Genomic DNA, 15882 nt, shown 5'->3' with positions numbered 1-15882 from the left:
TGTGCTCCGACATTAGGTAAGGCGGAATATTATAAGAATCCTTTGTGCATATATAAAATAAATAACCGAGCTTAATTTATGGTGAAGAATTTGGGATACCACATGCATGTGTTGATACTTTCTATCTGGACTCACTTGACTCAGCTCCACGTTTCTTTATTTACTCTGTCGAGACAATCTCTGCTCCACGTTTCTTAATGAAGTGTTTGTAACCATCAGCAGTTAATAACAGCGATTTTCTGGTACGTAATCTATGTTTTTTTCCCTATCAAAAGGGGGTATTCCTATTCAATCTTTGCATACTACTCCCACAACCTAGCAGGGTTCTTCCTGATCGTGCTCAGCATTTGGGATATACGGTATTATTGTAAATACGCCAGGAATATGAAAATTAACACTCGCTCTGTTTCTTAATATGTAAGTCATTTTTTCTCAACTTTGATCGTGTTTGTAGAAACAAATATGGAGTGTCTATCTCTCAGTCATCTAAAAAATAGTTATTTTTCAGCCAACAATCGTAGTCATCCAATTAAAATTTTCTTATCCATCAGACATACATTAATCTTACATGAATCTCAATGATTGAATCAAAATGTTGTTATCATCGACTAAGAAATAGTTATTTCTCGGTCACCTAAAAAATAGCAAAACCGAAACAAATAACAACATATGTAACGACACCAAACAAGCACATATAAAAACATAATTGATAAATGATAATAGTCCTAATGCTGGTGTTGTAAATAATTGAGTTTTCTTTTAAAAACTTAGTGAAAATCGACAAGCTTAGACTTAAGACAAACCCAAATATACATATAATTGAAACATAGTTAGTAAGTGAATTTTGTACTGACCGAGTCTGAAGCAATCGCTATCTCGCCATCTCGGTGCTTATTTAGGTCCATACTCTTAGTACAAACTTTTTTTTAATAAAGAACATGGTAGAATACCAGTACAAATGTGATTTTAAAAAAACTAGTTTAAATGTGTCATCAAAATGATGTCGATTTTCCTTAGAAAATAAACAACTACCTTGATTTCACACAACATTTTTCTTTGGCCAACTAGTTATAGTATCTTCTGCTCCCTCCGTCCCAAAATAAGTGACGTGAATTTATATAAGATTCTATACAAATCCACGGGAGTACATTCAATGTAACACTTTTGGTACTCGCTACTTATGGTTGTTTCAGATAAACATTACATTTCTAGATTAACAACACAGCAGCCCTTCATGGCTCTGCATGTCAACATAACAGAGCCCCATCTGTTACATGATTGTTACAATAAACCATGGCTATGGATCAGAAAAAAGAAGTCAGTCCTCAGTGGCGTAGTACTGCGGGGCGAGTTCAGCAAGCCACAGGGGATCAATCCGGCTCAGGTTCTTGACGTAGTTCTGGGTTGTCCGGACCAGCTCGTTGAAGATGACGCAGTCCGGCTTGGTCCGGAAGAGCACCGACGAAGGATGCATCTGCACGCTCTGACCGGTTGCAAGAGCCCTACCAATCAACAGATGAAACCATGAGCTTGGAGCATACAACTTTCACATGTATAGATGAACTACCGAGCATACATGATGCTAAATCAGTATTCATGTTTTGGTTCGTAATAACGAAATGCAACTTAGATTTTGTTAGTGGTCTAAGAGCGTAGGGAGGAAAGAATAAAGGCGACGAGTTATTTGGATTCAACAAGGCAGATACATAATTGTAGTTGTACCTGAATGATCCGTCTGGCTGTCGCATTGCTGCATTCAAGAAGAAAGCAGCAGTGAGGCATCTCCGAAACTGAACCATGTCATCTCCACAAGATGACACGTAAAGCCCCATCTGTTGGACGTGGCCCTGAATTTGACTGCAGCAGACAGGAAATTCCTATGTCAGCTCACTGTACTCTGAAATTCCTGAACTGGACGAGCTTCTCAGATTTTTCTTAATGTCTAATATATTGGGTTTAATTTTGAATCTTTGCTGGTAGTCCTAGAAAAATGGCAATATAAATTCAACAAATAAATCCATCCACTAAAATATTCTGTGTGCTAATGCTACAAACTCATGGCACTGTTCGAGACTATTACATCATTGGTTTTTTTTTTGCGGGTAAGAGACTATTACATCATTGTTAAATAAGCTAACAACCTCCAGGAAGGCCATTGTGCTCATGTGGGCTGCAATTACTGTTCATTGCAGCATTGTTAAATAACTTAACAAACTCCGGAAAGGCCATTGTGCTCACGTGGGCTGCAATTACTTTTTAGTATCAAATTTGTGTTAGCAAGAGGTTTGATACCCTATCGAGTTCCATGCACCAACCATTCACCCAACAGGTTAAGCGGGTGGGAAAATGCGACCAATATACTGATACTTCAACAGTTACGATCAGCCAGATCCATATCAGACATAGTTTTCCCCAACTCATCATTTAAGAGAATGCTTAACTGCATATAATGAATAATCATGTTCTGTCTAATCTGATCCAGTAGTTAAAGCCTTCAATTAAGAATAATAATATAATACTAACCTGTGAACATCACGAGCATGTCTTAAAGAGCGGTAATTGATGAAGTTTTCCCAGCACCATCTGTTCAGAGCCTTCTCCATTGTCTTTTCTTTGGCATTTGCACTTTTGCTCTTTTCCAAGCATTCCAAAGCAGCTCGATATACATTCACCAAAGTTATATGGTCTCCTTCAGAGCTTTCAAAACTCTTCCTAGCAGCTCTTGCCTGAACGGGGAATAAGGTAAAATGATCAATAAGTGCACTTGTAGTTTCTCGAGAAAAAGACAGATAGTGGGAACACACTGGATTTGTTGATCTCAGACTCAACAAGGGATGAGCCAATCAATTATAAGTTGAAGCTTAGAATTCCTCTTTGGTACCAAATGGAAAATCATGAGAAGTTCAAGGCTAAAGGTAAACCCTAAAAAAAACAGTAAGGTTCCACCACATAACTATGAAAACAAAATCAACAACCATTACCAAATTCTGTGGCACCAAAATTTTTGGCCTTGGGCCTTAATAATAGGAGCAATGAATGCTTGAATCTTTCTAGCAACAGGGGCAACCAACAGGGAGGGTGAGTGACAACAAGTGTTGCAGCAGAGTACTCCATTCTGGTACCGTAACAGTATATGAATATTCGATGAAATTAAGGTCGTGTTGATCAAATATATTTATTAATCAATGATCAAAATCAGGTCACCACGAATCAGAAAATCATGTAGTGCCTGGCCCAGGGATGTAAAAACTCGATTATGAAATAAAATACAAACCCACTCCAGGAGACAGTAACTACTCATCCCTCTACCCAAAGTCCACTCTCCCAATTTTCTTCAAAGTTCTCTACTAGCGTTTTCAAGTTCAAACATGTAAGAACGAATACCACTCAAATCAACAAAAATACCTCAAAACAACTATACGCAACTAGGATACTGTTTATCCAGGACAGAAAAACAGGTAAATGGTTCCCTGTAGTTTTTGTAACCCTCCCTGGTGTTGCAACATGTCTAAAAAAATGCATGCAATGGCATCATTGCAATGTAACTAATTTCAAATAGGAACCTAGTGTGGAACATACATTAAACCAGTTGGAAGGGATTCACGAGAATACCTCTTCTAACTTCTCGCGTGGGGTGAAGAAAATTGATTCCACTGAAAGCATAGAAACAACTATCAACATTTCTTCCAAGCACTTGAATTCGTTTGATACTATCAATGCCTTGGAGTACATTGGATCCAAAGGCAGCCTAGCCATCTGTTTACCAACTGGATCTGAGAGCTTATAATCATCAGTCAAAGCTCCTAGTAAAATCAACTGCTCCAATGATTTCAAAATGGATGTCCTGCAGTAAGTTTGGTGCAATTAGCAAAACTATGTGTCCATACAAAGCAGATTACTACAAAGCTTGCGAAATATTCTGTTCGAAGTTTCCAATGAATGCATTCATAAGGTAACAACTTAACAAGTCAGGGCAGGAGTTTGTTTTACCTGACAAATTTAAGCTGGGATCATTGTGATAAGTAATCAAATACTTCACACTGTTACAAAATAAATGACTAGTGTGTGTCTTCTCATTGCTATCGTATTTGAGTTTTGCATAGACAGCAGTTGTCTAGTATATAACTAAACACAGCAGGACACATGAAACAAAACATCAAGTTTCCCCATTGCCAGATAAACTTCATAGGAACAATTTTCTTTTGCATGTCAAATGCACTTCTTGTATGATGCTTCACTATGTTGTAATCAGATTGGGGCTATCTTTTCCCTTATGTATGAAAAAAAAGAAGTAAACTCACCTGGATGGTTTCTCCATGAAATCAAAACCTATGATGTCATCAATTCCAAGAGCTTTGAGCTGTAGTACAACATTCGAGAGGTTACATCGCTTAATCTCAGGAACTGTAGATTCCGCCAGTTTATCAAACTCACATTCTTGGAATAATCGGAAGCACTTCCCTGGCCCCTCCCGTCCAGCACGGCCACTGAGTGAAGAATGACAAGGTAAGAAGAAGCACACAGGAATTAAATATGATTGAAAGTTCTTACCTCCTTTGAAGAGCCTGTGCTTTAGAGACTGGGATGATGATAAGGGACTCCATTCCAGTAACAGGATTGTAGGCGCGTGCTTTGACCATCCCAGGATCAATAACATATTTAATACCAGGTATTGTTACAGAAGTCTCTGCAATATTTGTTGCTAGAACTACCTGACAGACAAACTGGACATTAGTAAATGATGCAAACCTAACATATTACACGACTCATCATGCCTTTATAGGATAAGTAAACATGGAAAATAACAAAATGAAAATGCATTGCTCAATGACCCTTGGAGAAGTTCGAATTTGGAAATGCAGAGCATGAAACCCATGTTGTATGGTGCAGGCATACAGACAAAAGGATAGGGGACAGCATTTTTTTCTTCTCAAAACCATTTTACAGGGATACTGGATAGTGGATACAGAGCATACATTTGTATTTAGAGAAAAGACATCATGTATACATTATTATATAGGATGTGAAAAATAATAGGCTGTCTAATCCATCCACAAAGATGTGGTGATGCACCGCTACCAAGTTTTACAAAAACTAGCTCGGCCAAAATTAGGCTCCGCGCACAACACATAACAGTAAGTCACTAAGCATCACGGTGCAGCAGAATCAAGGTAGGAATGGAGAGATGAGACGGAAAGCAGGAAAGAAGGTAGCGGCAGAAAGAGGGGAAGGGGAGAAAAACAGATGTGCGGTGGACCTCGACCCTGAGGCTGGTAGGAGGTGTGGTGGAGCTGATCGACATGGATGTGGCGTTAAGGAGAGGAGAAACGAGGAGGTGTGTGGCCAAAGTGAATGAATATGTCTTGAGCTCCGGGCCGCAACCAGTTTACCCAAAAGATCAAGCGTGTCCACACATCATTTATTAGTCCCTTCTTCAAAAGCAATATTTTATCAGGAACATGTAATATCCTAGAACAAACACCCAAGGGCTATGATACAACCAAAACAAAATCATCTGCATGGAACCAAAAGGAATGCCTTGTGTCATAACGCAATATGGTGCAAATGTGTATTCACTATTCAGCAACACCTGAGGAGAGTAAATGACAGCTCATACAGGAAACATTTTTCCTTATGCATTTGCTCTCATGTACAATTATGCTTCAGTAAATGAACAACAGCATGGCCTACATATTACACTTAATAACTTTATTGTTTAACATGAGATCACGTAGACAATAGAGTAAAATGCACTCACGGTCACTGAATTTGGTTTCGATTCTCAATTTAGTCACTGTATTTTAAAAAGCGAAACTTGACGAAATATCCCGCATACAGTCACCGGTACCGTATTTTCTACGTATGATTCCGTAGCATGCGCTAGCTCAGCCAAGATTTTTGCATTTTGCACCCTGAAAAAATGCAAAAAAACAGGCCCTGGTCCTCGTTATTTTTCAGGAGGCAAAATGCAAAAACGATCTAGGCTGAGATTATTTTTTCAAGGGGCAAAATGCAAAAATCTGAACTGAGGTGGCATATGCTACGGACTCATACATACAAGATACGGTACCAGTGACCGTATGTGGGATACTTCGTCAAGTTCACGGACCGTAACTTCAGATTTCCAAAATACATTGACTAAATTGAGAATCGAAACCAAGTTCAGTGACCGTGACTGTATTTTACTCTAGATAATATCATGTTTTCATGAATAGGAGGCACGCTAGTGTTTTGGGGCTCTATGAAAGATCTGTAACAGCTTATCAGAAAATTTCATTTCAAACAGACCACCAACATAGAGTTCCTAACTTCGGGTAATGCCTCTTTGCCTACTCTAGTCCATTTTTTCTTCCCAATAGTGGCCAGCTCATGGGCAAGTAAAGGCAAGCTTGGGCTCAAACCAAATACACCTTTCATATCTATTCTGGGGAGACGTATATTGGGGAAATAGTAATTCATGTGCCTCCTTATCAGTGGGCATAAAATACTGGAAGGTAAACATGGGCTTAGGCAAACAGATGCCAACTGCCTGTCAAAAGCCAAACAAGACAAGCAACACAAACACTCAGAAGGCTCCTTCCATCGTGGTTAGTGCAACCGGGAGCGGTAGGCACTCCGCCAACACTCCGCTCCGCCTTGTTGCTTGCAGTCACTGCATGTAGATCATGGCTTTCTCCTTGAAGCACCCTGTTGTTTCTTTCGTGCCAGATAAACCAAAATAGCAGAACTGTGGAATCCAGCTCCTTCCACCGTTGTCCGCTTAGGAGCCGGTTTGTGTCTGGCTAGCCACCAATCTGCTCAAGTGTGCTCAGCCAAGACCAGCTCAATGGGCATAATTCGTTTGCATGTCTAGCTGACAACTAATTAACTGGTCCCTCACTTCATAAGTAACATCACATTACATCAGATATAAAGAGCAGCAAGTAAAATACTCGTCAATTAGGACATTGAAGCATATAGATAGGTTGGAACAAAGGAAAGGTAAGCATTCAAAGAACAGAAAGGTCCACCTTGCGGGCTCCAGCTTGTGCTGGTTTAAAAGCATTCATTTGCTGCTCTGATGGAAGAGATGAGTAGATAGGTGTAGTCCATATCTTGGTACTATCAGGTGGAAGTTGACGAGCACGCTCCTGAATAAGTCTCTCTAGTGATTCAATCTCCTCTTGGCCAGTTAAAAATGCAAGAATGTCTCCAGGTCCTTCCTCCAAATGGATCTAAGAAAGTAAACATCCAAATATGAGGTTCATAAACAAAGAGCTCGCTAGATTAAGTCAGAGTTGAAACAGTATGTTCTGCTATTTGTATGGAATCAAATTTCCTTTCCTCTCCCTATCCATACTACACCTCTTCCATGCAAATTGGATGATGCTCACCTGAAATATTGTAACTAGTGTAGCATCTAGATAATCCGACTCGGGCTGATAAGTATACAGTGTATCAACAGGGTATTGCCGTCCTTGGATATGTACAGCTTTAGCGCCACCAAAATAGTCAGAAAAACACTTGGCGTCCAAACTGGCAGACATAATTATAAGCTTTAGAGGTGCATATTTTATTCCCTGGCATGCCTTTAGAGTAGAACTTTGAGAGTGATCTTGTCTGTCAGACGAAGTCTTTCCGTTTTTATCGGCACAGATAGATCTGGAACGTTGGACTTTTTTCAACAAACCCAGCAAGACATCTGTATGGACTGTTCTTTCGTGGGCTTCGTCAACAACTATAACACTATACTTAGACAATAAAGGATCAAGAAGTGCTTCCCTGAAAATCCAAAGCAATAATCATGCATCAGATTGAAAAAGAGATTAATATAGATAAACCGATAGCAGATTACTGGCACGCATAAATAATAGACCATAAAAATAATCAAATAATAGAAAATTCTGTTTGGTAAATGCAAAATACCTTAGAAGCAAACCGTCGGTCATGTACTTAATCCTTGTTGCATTAGATGTGGAATCATCAAATCGAATAGAGTATCCGACTTTTTTGCCCAATTGATCATTGCATTCCTCAGCAACACGTTTTGCTACTGTAACGGCTGCAACTCTTCGAGGCTGAGTGATCCCAATGACTTTTCCATCCTGACAAAACCCAGCATCATACAAAAATTGTGGCAACTCTGCATGACAAAACCAAACATATGTTTCTTTAAAGAATTGAACTGAAAGAAAGATTAACGATATTTGTAACAAATTAACTGACAACTATATGATATTTCTTCAATAACTGATAAACAATGCTCCTTAAAAGAAACCAAATAAACATACGTACTTGGTATTTGTCAAACTATTAATAATAAAGATTTTTGTAAGATCAAAAACACTGGGGCACAAAAAATACAATGAGGTTTTGGAGACAAGGGGACCTTTCCTTTGGTTCTACAAAAACTTCTCACCCTTACTCTTTACATATTGTAGGATGAATAAACAAATGTTACCAAACTAACAGGAAACTAATACATCACTTTGATAAGTTGCACAAACCAACAATCACAGTTCACAAGCATCACAAAGCTGCATTCTTTCAGCAATGACTTGATCCAAACAATAATGAGCAATGGAAGTTAGAAAAAAAACACAGCAACACACTTACGAGTCGTTTTGCCACTCCCGGTCTCACCGACGACGATCAGAGTGTCATTCTTCTTGACCTCCTCGACAAGCCTTTTCTTCACTGGAACCACAACCATCACCACCACCAACATCAACAAATTTAATCTCCCTAACTTAAACCCAAAATATTAGAGCGCAAAGGAATCAAAGTTTAGCAGTCAAACTGACCTGACGCGATGGGAAGCGATTTCCTCTGCTGACGAATCAGCTGCTTCCTCCTGTCCAAACCAACAAAAATACAGGCTTAGTCCCCAAGCGAATAGACTGAACAAACAAACGCAAAACCGCAGCAAGGATGGTGAGTGGTTGGCACCGCGCGTTATGCTGCTGCTTCTGCGGAGAAGCGCCCGAAGAGAAGGACGGCATCGCGGATGCTTCTGCAGACTCCCGGGCCCTGAAGCTCGCCAGGGCAGACGCGGAGAGCTAGCTCACCGATTATTTCCCCGCTGGCGACGGGCAGCAGGAGCGGTTCGGGCCTTGGCTGCTGCTGCTCGGGGCTTTGGTGTTAGACTAATGGAGGGAGAGGGCGGGGAGGGGAGGGGAGGGGCCGGGGGGAGGCGTTGGGGCAGGCTGAGGCGGAGCCGAGTGGGCTTAGCGGAGGCGGGAGCAGGCGGGAAGAACGCCGAAGGGGGGCAGCTGCGGTGGCTGGCGGCGGCTCTCTCTCGCCCGGTCGCGCCCGATTTCTCCCCAGCCCGCCCGAGAGTCCCGATTGCTGTGTGCGTGCGTGCGGTTTTCCGTTTGGTGCGCTGGGCTAAGGAGGCCCACAGTAGGCTAATTGGTGGTGGGCTGCGTCCTAGCTAGGACCCGGGCCATGGGCCTAGTTGCCTAGGGCCCAGCTCCGCCTTTGGGAGGAGAGGTGGGCTAGAGTGGGTATAGGGGTGTTCCTCTAAAAAAAAAAGTGGGTATAGGGGAATGAGCCAATGAGGTCGCTCGGCCGCGCCGGCGAGCTGTTCTTGGTTTGAATCTCCCCCTTCTTGCATTGTACCTCTCTTAATCGAAGATGCACCTATCGTTTATAATCAATAAAGAAGTACTTTAGCTGTAAAAAAAGAAAGAAACGGAGCCAGTAGCATGTTTGGTTGCTTTATTGTGGCTAATTGTCTGATTATTCAACTGTATATTTTTCATTGTGAACTACCACCGTCGTAGCATAGCAACCACTAGTTCATTGTCATACTCGTGGTGGTGGTGGTGGAAGACGTCGCCTTCCTCTTCCGACGACGAAGGACTAACACATCGCCAGGTTAAATAACACGCATTGTGTGGTAAGAGCCGCATATAGATGTGGTAGAGAAAGAATATGCAATGAGTTAATTAATACTGTAACTTATAACTGTTAGAAAAAGAGCTGTTATAGAAAGGACAGCTCGTTACAAGTGTATCTGGTATACTAAAGTTGATGTAAAAACGACATTATTTAGATGGTAATATTTGAGCTCAGAGGGGCAACGGAAGCCTTAAAACAGCAAGCTGCTCCTCAAAAGCATTTCAACAAACAACTTGTGTGCATATAAAAAATCTGAAGCTCGCCAGGGCAGACGCGGCTCTTACCACACAATGCGTGTTATTTAACCTGGCAATGTGTTAGTCCTTCGTCGTCGGAAGAGGAAGGCGACGTCTTCCACCACCACCACGAGTATGACAATGAACTAGTGGTTGCTATGCTACGACGGTGGTAGTTCACAATGAAAAATATACAGTTGAATAATCAGACAATTAGCCACAATAGAGCAACCAAACATGCTACTGGCTCCGTTTCTTTCTTTTTTTTACAGCTAAAGTACCTCTTTATTGATTAGAAACGATAGTTGCATCTTCGATTAAGAGAGGTACAATGCAAGAAGGGGGAGATTCAAACCAAGAAGAAACATGCTACTGGCTCCGTTTCTATATATATAGAAACAAAAGGGAACATCTTGTATATACTAGATGTTCTCTTTTGTTCTAAATCAAATTTCTTCAAGTTTGACTAAATTTGATCAAGTCAAAATCCTATATATATATATATATATTTGTTAGTAGTGAAATTGTGAATTATTTGTTGATGGTGTATCCTAACGCACCATATTTGTTGAAATAGTGAAACTGAGTGATAATCAATCGAATGCTTTTATAAGTAGCAACCACAAGTTCGGTCGGTTTATTTGTTGAAATAGTGAAACTGAGTGATAATCAATGGAATGCTTTTATAAGTAGCAACCCAAAATCACTTTGGGTTGCTAGTTCAGCTTTCGTGTGGACTAGTGGATTTATTTGAGCCTATGGGTGTCAGGAAGCTGATGCCCATACGCTGTATCCAGCGGCGTACAAATCTAGCTAAGTTAATTTGAGCAAGATTGATTCAAAGATATATCCAACTGACATTTCACAAATGTTGAAGGCTACATAACGCCTCCGTTACACTTGTGTATAGTCCAACAACCACACAAACTCATAATGTTCATCACTTTGGAAGTAAATAAACTCTGCATCTAATCATACTCTACTAGCTATATAGGCTTGTTCCTGCAGGCTTCCATCAGATCTATCGATCATGAGAAGAACTTGTAGGTTTTGGCATTGATGATGATAGACCGGAGTCCTCCGATGGGCGCCAACAACGACAGGAGCACGCCGATTATTATGCAGATCTGCCGGCCAAACCAAGAAAACATCAGCCAGTCCGAACATACAAATCTTGAATGGTAATTATTGAAATCAAGAGGCGGATTATGGGAAGAATGTTCGTGACTTACCCAGTTGGTGCACCATGAGAAGCCGAACTTCTTGGGCTTCATGATGATCAGCCACATGATGCAGGGCAGCTGCAGAAACAGTTTCAATTCAGTTAAGTAAAACAACCCGGCACACTAACTTATAAAAAACAGAGGAGGCATTGAAGACTCTTACGAAGTAGGTCGTTGGGGCAAAGGCAAAGCCACCGAAGAACCCTAGCAATCCACCGAAGAAGGGGATGGCGATGCCAACAATCATGGTGAACACTGTGCATACGAATCACCATCAAAGGATAAAAACGTTAATCAGGTACTGATTCTCTTTTAGCAGATAATTAATTGTAACGAAGGCATATGTACTATACTGACCAACGTAGAGGGAGCGAGCGATGAGACGGAGAGGCCAGCCAGGGTGGAACCGGAGCTTCTTGACGAGGAACGTCTCAAGCATGTCGAAGACGGGCATGGCGTAGATCTGGTAGCTGCCGATGACGTGGACGACGACGAACATGTTGGCGGCGGCGATGAGCCAGCGTGGCTTCTCCAGCGTGATGAGGATATTATCATCCACGGCGTTCCCAAACACGTAGTACCCCACAAACGCCACGGGGAGATAACAGACGGCGACGACAAGGTAGGCCACCATGACGCCGAGCCACATGGGCTTCTTCGACGGCTTGCCGGGAGTCGACGGTATCGTGGCCTGGATCTCCAACACCACGTTATGGCCCGCGTAGGCGAATGCCACGTCACCCAGCGCGCTGAGGAAGTTGAACGTCCTCCCGGCCGACGTGGACGCTGTCATGCTGTAATCGACGACGTGGCTGCTGCCACCGTGGCGGCGGTGCTCGAGGGAGGCGACCCAGGCGATGGTGGAGTAGGAGAGCGACATGACGGCGGCGGCGAGGGAGACGACGGTGATGGAGTTAAAGTTGGGCAGCTGGGAGAGCAGCAGGTGGGCGGACCCGAAGATGACGATGAAGTAGCTGGTCCGGATCGGGGCGGCGTCCGCCGGCGCCACCACGTCGTGGAACTTCTTCAGCGACTTGCCGCCCGTCACCATGTACACGATGCAGACGCCGACTTCCACGATGAGCTGCTGCGGGACGACGATCCACAGGCCCAGCTTCTGCCCGAAAGGCGTGCTGCCCCAGCTCGTGGTACCGGTCGAAACGCTTCCCGGGGACGCACTCGTGCATCTCCACCATCTGCCATAGCGTGTACAGGGTTATCACCCATGACAGGATCATCGCCGCCACCCCTGGCCCCCTGCATCATAATCAAAAGATCGGTTTTTTAAGGCAGGGATCGAGTTGCTTTGATCTTAATTCGTTTTTTTGTTAGTAGTACAAGATCTAATCTGAACATCGAATTGGGGAGAAGCAGGAAGGGGAATTAAGAAGGGTTTTTGACGTACCAGCCGAGCTCGGACATGGCGTAGGGGAGGCTGAGGACGCCGGCGCCGACCAAGGCGGTGACATTGTGGAAGGCGGAGTACCACCACTTGGCCTTCCTGGAAGAGGTGATGGGGAGCCAGTCGTCGATGTCCTGCTGCTCCTTCTGCTCCTTGGTCATGTTCATGGCAGACGGCGTCATTGTGTAGTCAATCGAGCTAGCCTCAATCCGATGGGATCTAATAACTCGATCGATCTCACGCGGAAGAGCCGGAGGAGGGAGGAGATACTGCTGCGATGCGAGGCCGGCCACCAGAAGCGCGGGGCAGATAGATAGATATATATATGGGATTCCGTTCCGGGCGTAACAACCGAACTTCCGTATCTGGGGATTCCGTTCGGGAACAAAGGAATTGCGCGCGAGCACTTCCTGGTCTTGCGCGATGCGCACGCGTCTCCCTCGTCCGATTCCATCGTGCGTTTCTCCTTCTCCCTCCCCTCACTCGGCCCAGTCTACGCACCTCTCCCACCGCTTCGTTCTGCCGTTCCTCCTGGTCTGCCTTGGTAGGGCCGGTTGGCCTCCTCTTCCCCTCTCCTCCGCCGGCGGAGTGCCGGGGCAGCCTCGCCGCCCTGTCTCTCTTCACCGTCGCCGGTGGGAGTTGCCAGCGAACAGCACGACGGTCTCCTTCTGTTGGCTCCCCTTTTTCTCATCTAATAAATTCATCTAAGTGTCTCCCTCTTCTCTGATTCCTTTTTCTACACGTTCATGCTGGCGGCTAAGACTCACCTCCCCCAGATCCGGTGGTTTCGCCAGCGGATCTTGGCTTGCACCGGCTTTGGAGGCGCCTGGCAAAGCAGTCCACCTAATTCCCAGAGACCAACGCTGGCTCCTTGGCTCCGGATCTCGAAGGTGGTGGCTGTAGAGAGGTTGCTGCAGGTGCGTGGTGGGTCTTTGAGGGCTTCGTCTCCCAACACCCGACGGTCCACTGCATCTGTGCGTTGTGCCGCCCTCGTCAATCTTCTGCACCGGCGACTCATGGAAGAAAGAAGGGTTGGCTGGCCCAGGATCTGGTTTTCAGGTCATGGTGACGAATATGAGGTTTGGAGATTTCTTGATCGATGGTTTTTGTCTTGCTTCTAAGCTCCAGGACACGTGCTTTTCACCGACGTTGCTGTAAGCTACTCCACGAAGAGTTCTCGTATGTTCCTTGTCTTGAATCCGATGCCTGACATCATCTCGGTAGCTGCAAGATGAAGGACATAATTTTTAGTTATTTCTTCCCTGGATCTCTAGTTGGACAATGTCATTTGGCAATTTGCATTTTGGATCTTTCCTTTACGGGTTTTCAGTGCGTCAGTTTAAAGTGTAGCTGCTGCACTTTGGAGACAAGATTCAAGGCGATATTCTTACTCTGAATCATTATTTTTTGGATGTAAATTATAGGTAAAGAGTTACTTTTAGATTTCGCTGGATGTAGCTTCAACATATGCGAGTTACTTAGATTCTGGTGCTGGATGTAGTTTTATTTTCCAGAGTTACTTTCTGCTGCTATGTAGTTTTAATTTTCAGAGTTACTTTTAGATTCTGGTGCTGGATGTAGTTTTATTTTCCAGAGTTACTTTCTGCTGCTGCTGGATGTAATTTTAATTTTCAGAGTTACTTTTAGATTCTGCTGCTGGATATAGTAACTTCTGGACGTGTATGTGTCTTTTCGATTGAAGTAAATATCATCGCTGAGAGTAAAGTCTATTTTAAACCATAAGTTTGGAAAGGGTGTATAAGTTGAACCCTGATCTTTAAATCCTGAAATTAGCACCCGACTTTGTTAATCCCGGTCAATCATAACCCTATAGTCATTTCCCGTTGTTTGGCACGTTAGGAAAAGGCCAATCCCGACCAGGATTTGCTGTTGTCCCTAGTACCCTCGATGAAATCCTGACCCACGTGTAAGATTCATCTCTAACCTCCATTCCCGAACACACACTCTCTCTTTCTCAAGTCTGTTTCTTCCTCTTTTCTCCCTGCTCGGTGGAAGACAATAATTTCAGAAATTTTGATCTCACCGGAACTACACAAGGGAAGTTCATCTTAGCCGGGTTAGCACTTAGCAGAAGTAGACAAGAGGATCTCAATAAACAAAACAAGGAGGAGAGACAAAGCCTGATTAGCAATCTTCCGTATGTGCACTTGGACTTGGCATTACACCAAACACCTTGTATGCATCGCTTGGCACTCCACTGATGCTCTCAAGCAACAGCACGCGAAGAAGCATCAGTTCGCTCCCTCTCCCCCTGCGTCCATGCCGTTGGCGGTGACCTCGCCGAGCATGGGTGCGTCCAGGCCGGTGGCGGCCAGCTCGGGTAGATCGAGCAGCTTGACGGCCACGGCCTTGCCGCCGGCGTGGGAGTGCGCGTGGTAGACCTTGGCGAAGACTACCTGGTGGGCGTTCTCACTTCAGGAGAGAGATAATGGCAAAGATTAGGATGGAAAAAGGATAGAGATGAATCTTACACGTGGGTCCAGGGTGTCATTCAGAGTAGCAATGGAGAACATCTAGTCCCGGTCGGGATCAACCTTTTCCCGGTGTGCCAAACGACTATAAGGTTAGGATTGACCGGAATAACAAAGTCAGGATGCAGGATGCTAATTTCAGGGATTCAAAGATCAGGGTTCAACTTAGACACCTTTCACAAATTCAGGATTTAAAATAGACTTTACTCTCCCGCTGATGATAAACGCCGCCACGCCGGTGGGACAGCAGAGGAGGTAAAACAGGACACGAGTAGTATGTGTACTTCTGTAAGTAACGACAAAAGGAAAACCAAAGCCAGCGAGATCGCGTGCGCGCGCACCGCGTAGAACCGGCAATATGTACATTGCTAATTAAGGGAAGAAAAGTACGCACCGGCTAAGACCAGGGAGTGCGCGCGCACTCCCTAGCCCACCCCAACAAAGAATCGTTCCTGCGCGGCCCTACGAGAATCTGGAGCCGACTTGTGGACCCCGTCTCGTGGACCGGCGAGATACCGGTCCCAAAACCCCAAACCCTAGCTACTACTCCCTGGCGGCCTGGCCCATCCCTGTAGTTCGGCCATCGGTTGGATCGAGACCGTGGCCCTATATCTGTTTTTTTTAACAATGACCATGGCTCTGGATTT

At 44.0% G+C, this 15882-nt stretch overlaps 2 protein-coding genes across 2 annotated transcripts; both read right to left on the bottom strand.

Moving 5' to 3' along the window:
- Positions 1-1068: 1068 nt before the first annotated feature.
- LOC100821046 (pre-mRNA-splicing factor ATP-dependent RNA helicase DEAH10) lies at positions 1069-10111 on the bottom strand. The gene is made up of 12 exons (XM_010239370.3): positions 8929-10111; positions 8784-8833; positions 8596-8676; positions 7906-8122; positions 7374-7761; positions 7011-7214; positions 4552-4712; positions 4302-4487; positions 3613-3844; positions 2524-2726; positions 1723-1857; positions 1069-1502 (listed from the first exon to the last, which is right to left on the bottom strand). The coding sequence occupies exons 1-12, from the start codon at positions 8979-8981 to the stop codon at positions 1319-1321; spliced, it is 2094 nt and encodes a 697-aa protein (XP_010237672.1). The 5' UTR covers positions 8982-10111; the 3' UTR covers positions 1069-1318.
- An 861-nt stretch (positions 10112-10972) lies between these two features.
- LOC100834342 (lysine histidine transporter 2) lies at positions 10973-15251 on the bottom strand. Its single transcript, XM_003575941.4, is given in 7 exon segments — positions 10973-11245; positions 11351-11419; positions 11505-11596; positions 11699-12467; positions 12469-12598; positions 12747-15160; positions 15236-15251. Coding segments are annotated over 6 exon segments (1338 nt in total). The 5' UTR covers positions 12926-15160; positions 15236-15251; the 3' UTR covers positions 10973-11146.
- Positions 15252-15882: the final 631 nt, after the last annotated feature.

Source organism: Brachypodium distachyon, chromosome 4 (genome assembly GCF_000005505.3).
Source record: "Brachypodium distachyon strain Bd21 chromosome 4, Brachypodium_distachyon_v3.0, whole genome shotgun sequence".
Taxonomy (NCBI): Eukaryota; Viridiplantae; Streptophyta; class Magnoliopsida; order Poales; family Poaceae; genus Brachypodium; species Brachypodium distachyon.
This window is presented reverse-complemented; position numbering and strand designations above follow the sequence as displayed.

Bases quoted from the DNA above. Each gene is read 5' to 3' on its own strand.
- LOC100821046 (XM_010239370.3), bottom strand. From the start codon at position 8,981: ATGCCGTCCTTCTCTTCGGGCGCTTCTCCGCAGAAGCAGCAGCATAAC. The intron at 7,762-7,905 runs GTATTTTGCATT...TTGGATTTTCAG, and splicing joins ACCGACGGTTTGCTTCTAAG to GGAAGCACTTCTTGATCCTT. The intron at 1,858-2,523 runs GTTAGTATTATA...TGTCTGCTGCAG, and splicing joins CATGCTCGTGATGTTCACAG to TCAAATTCAGGGCCACGTCC.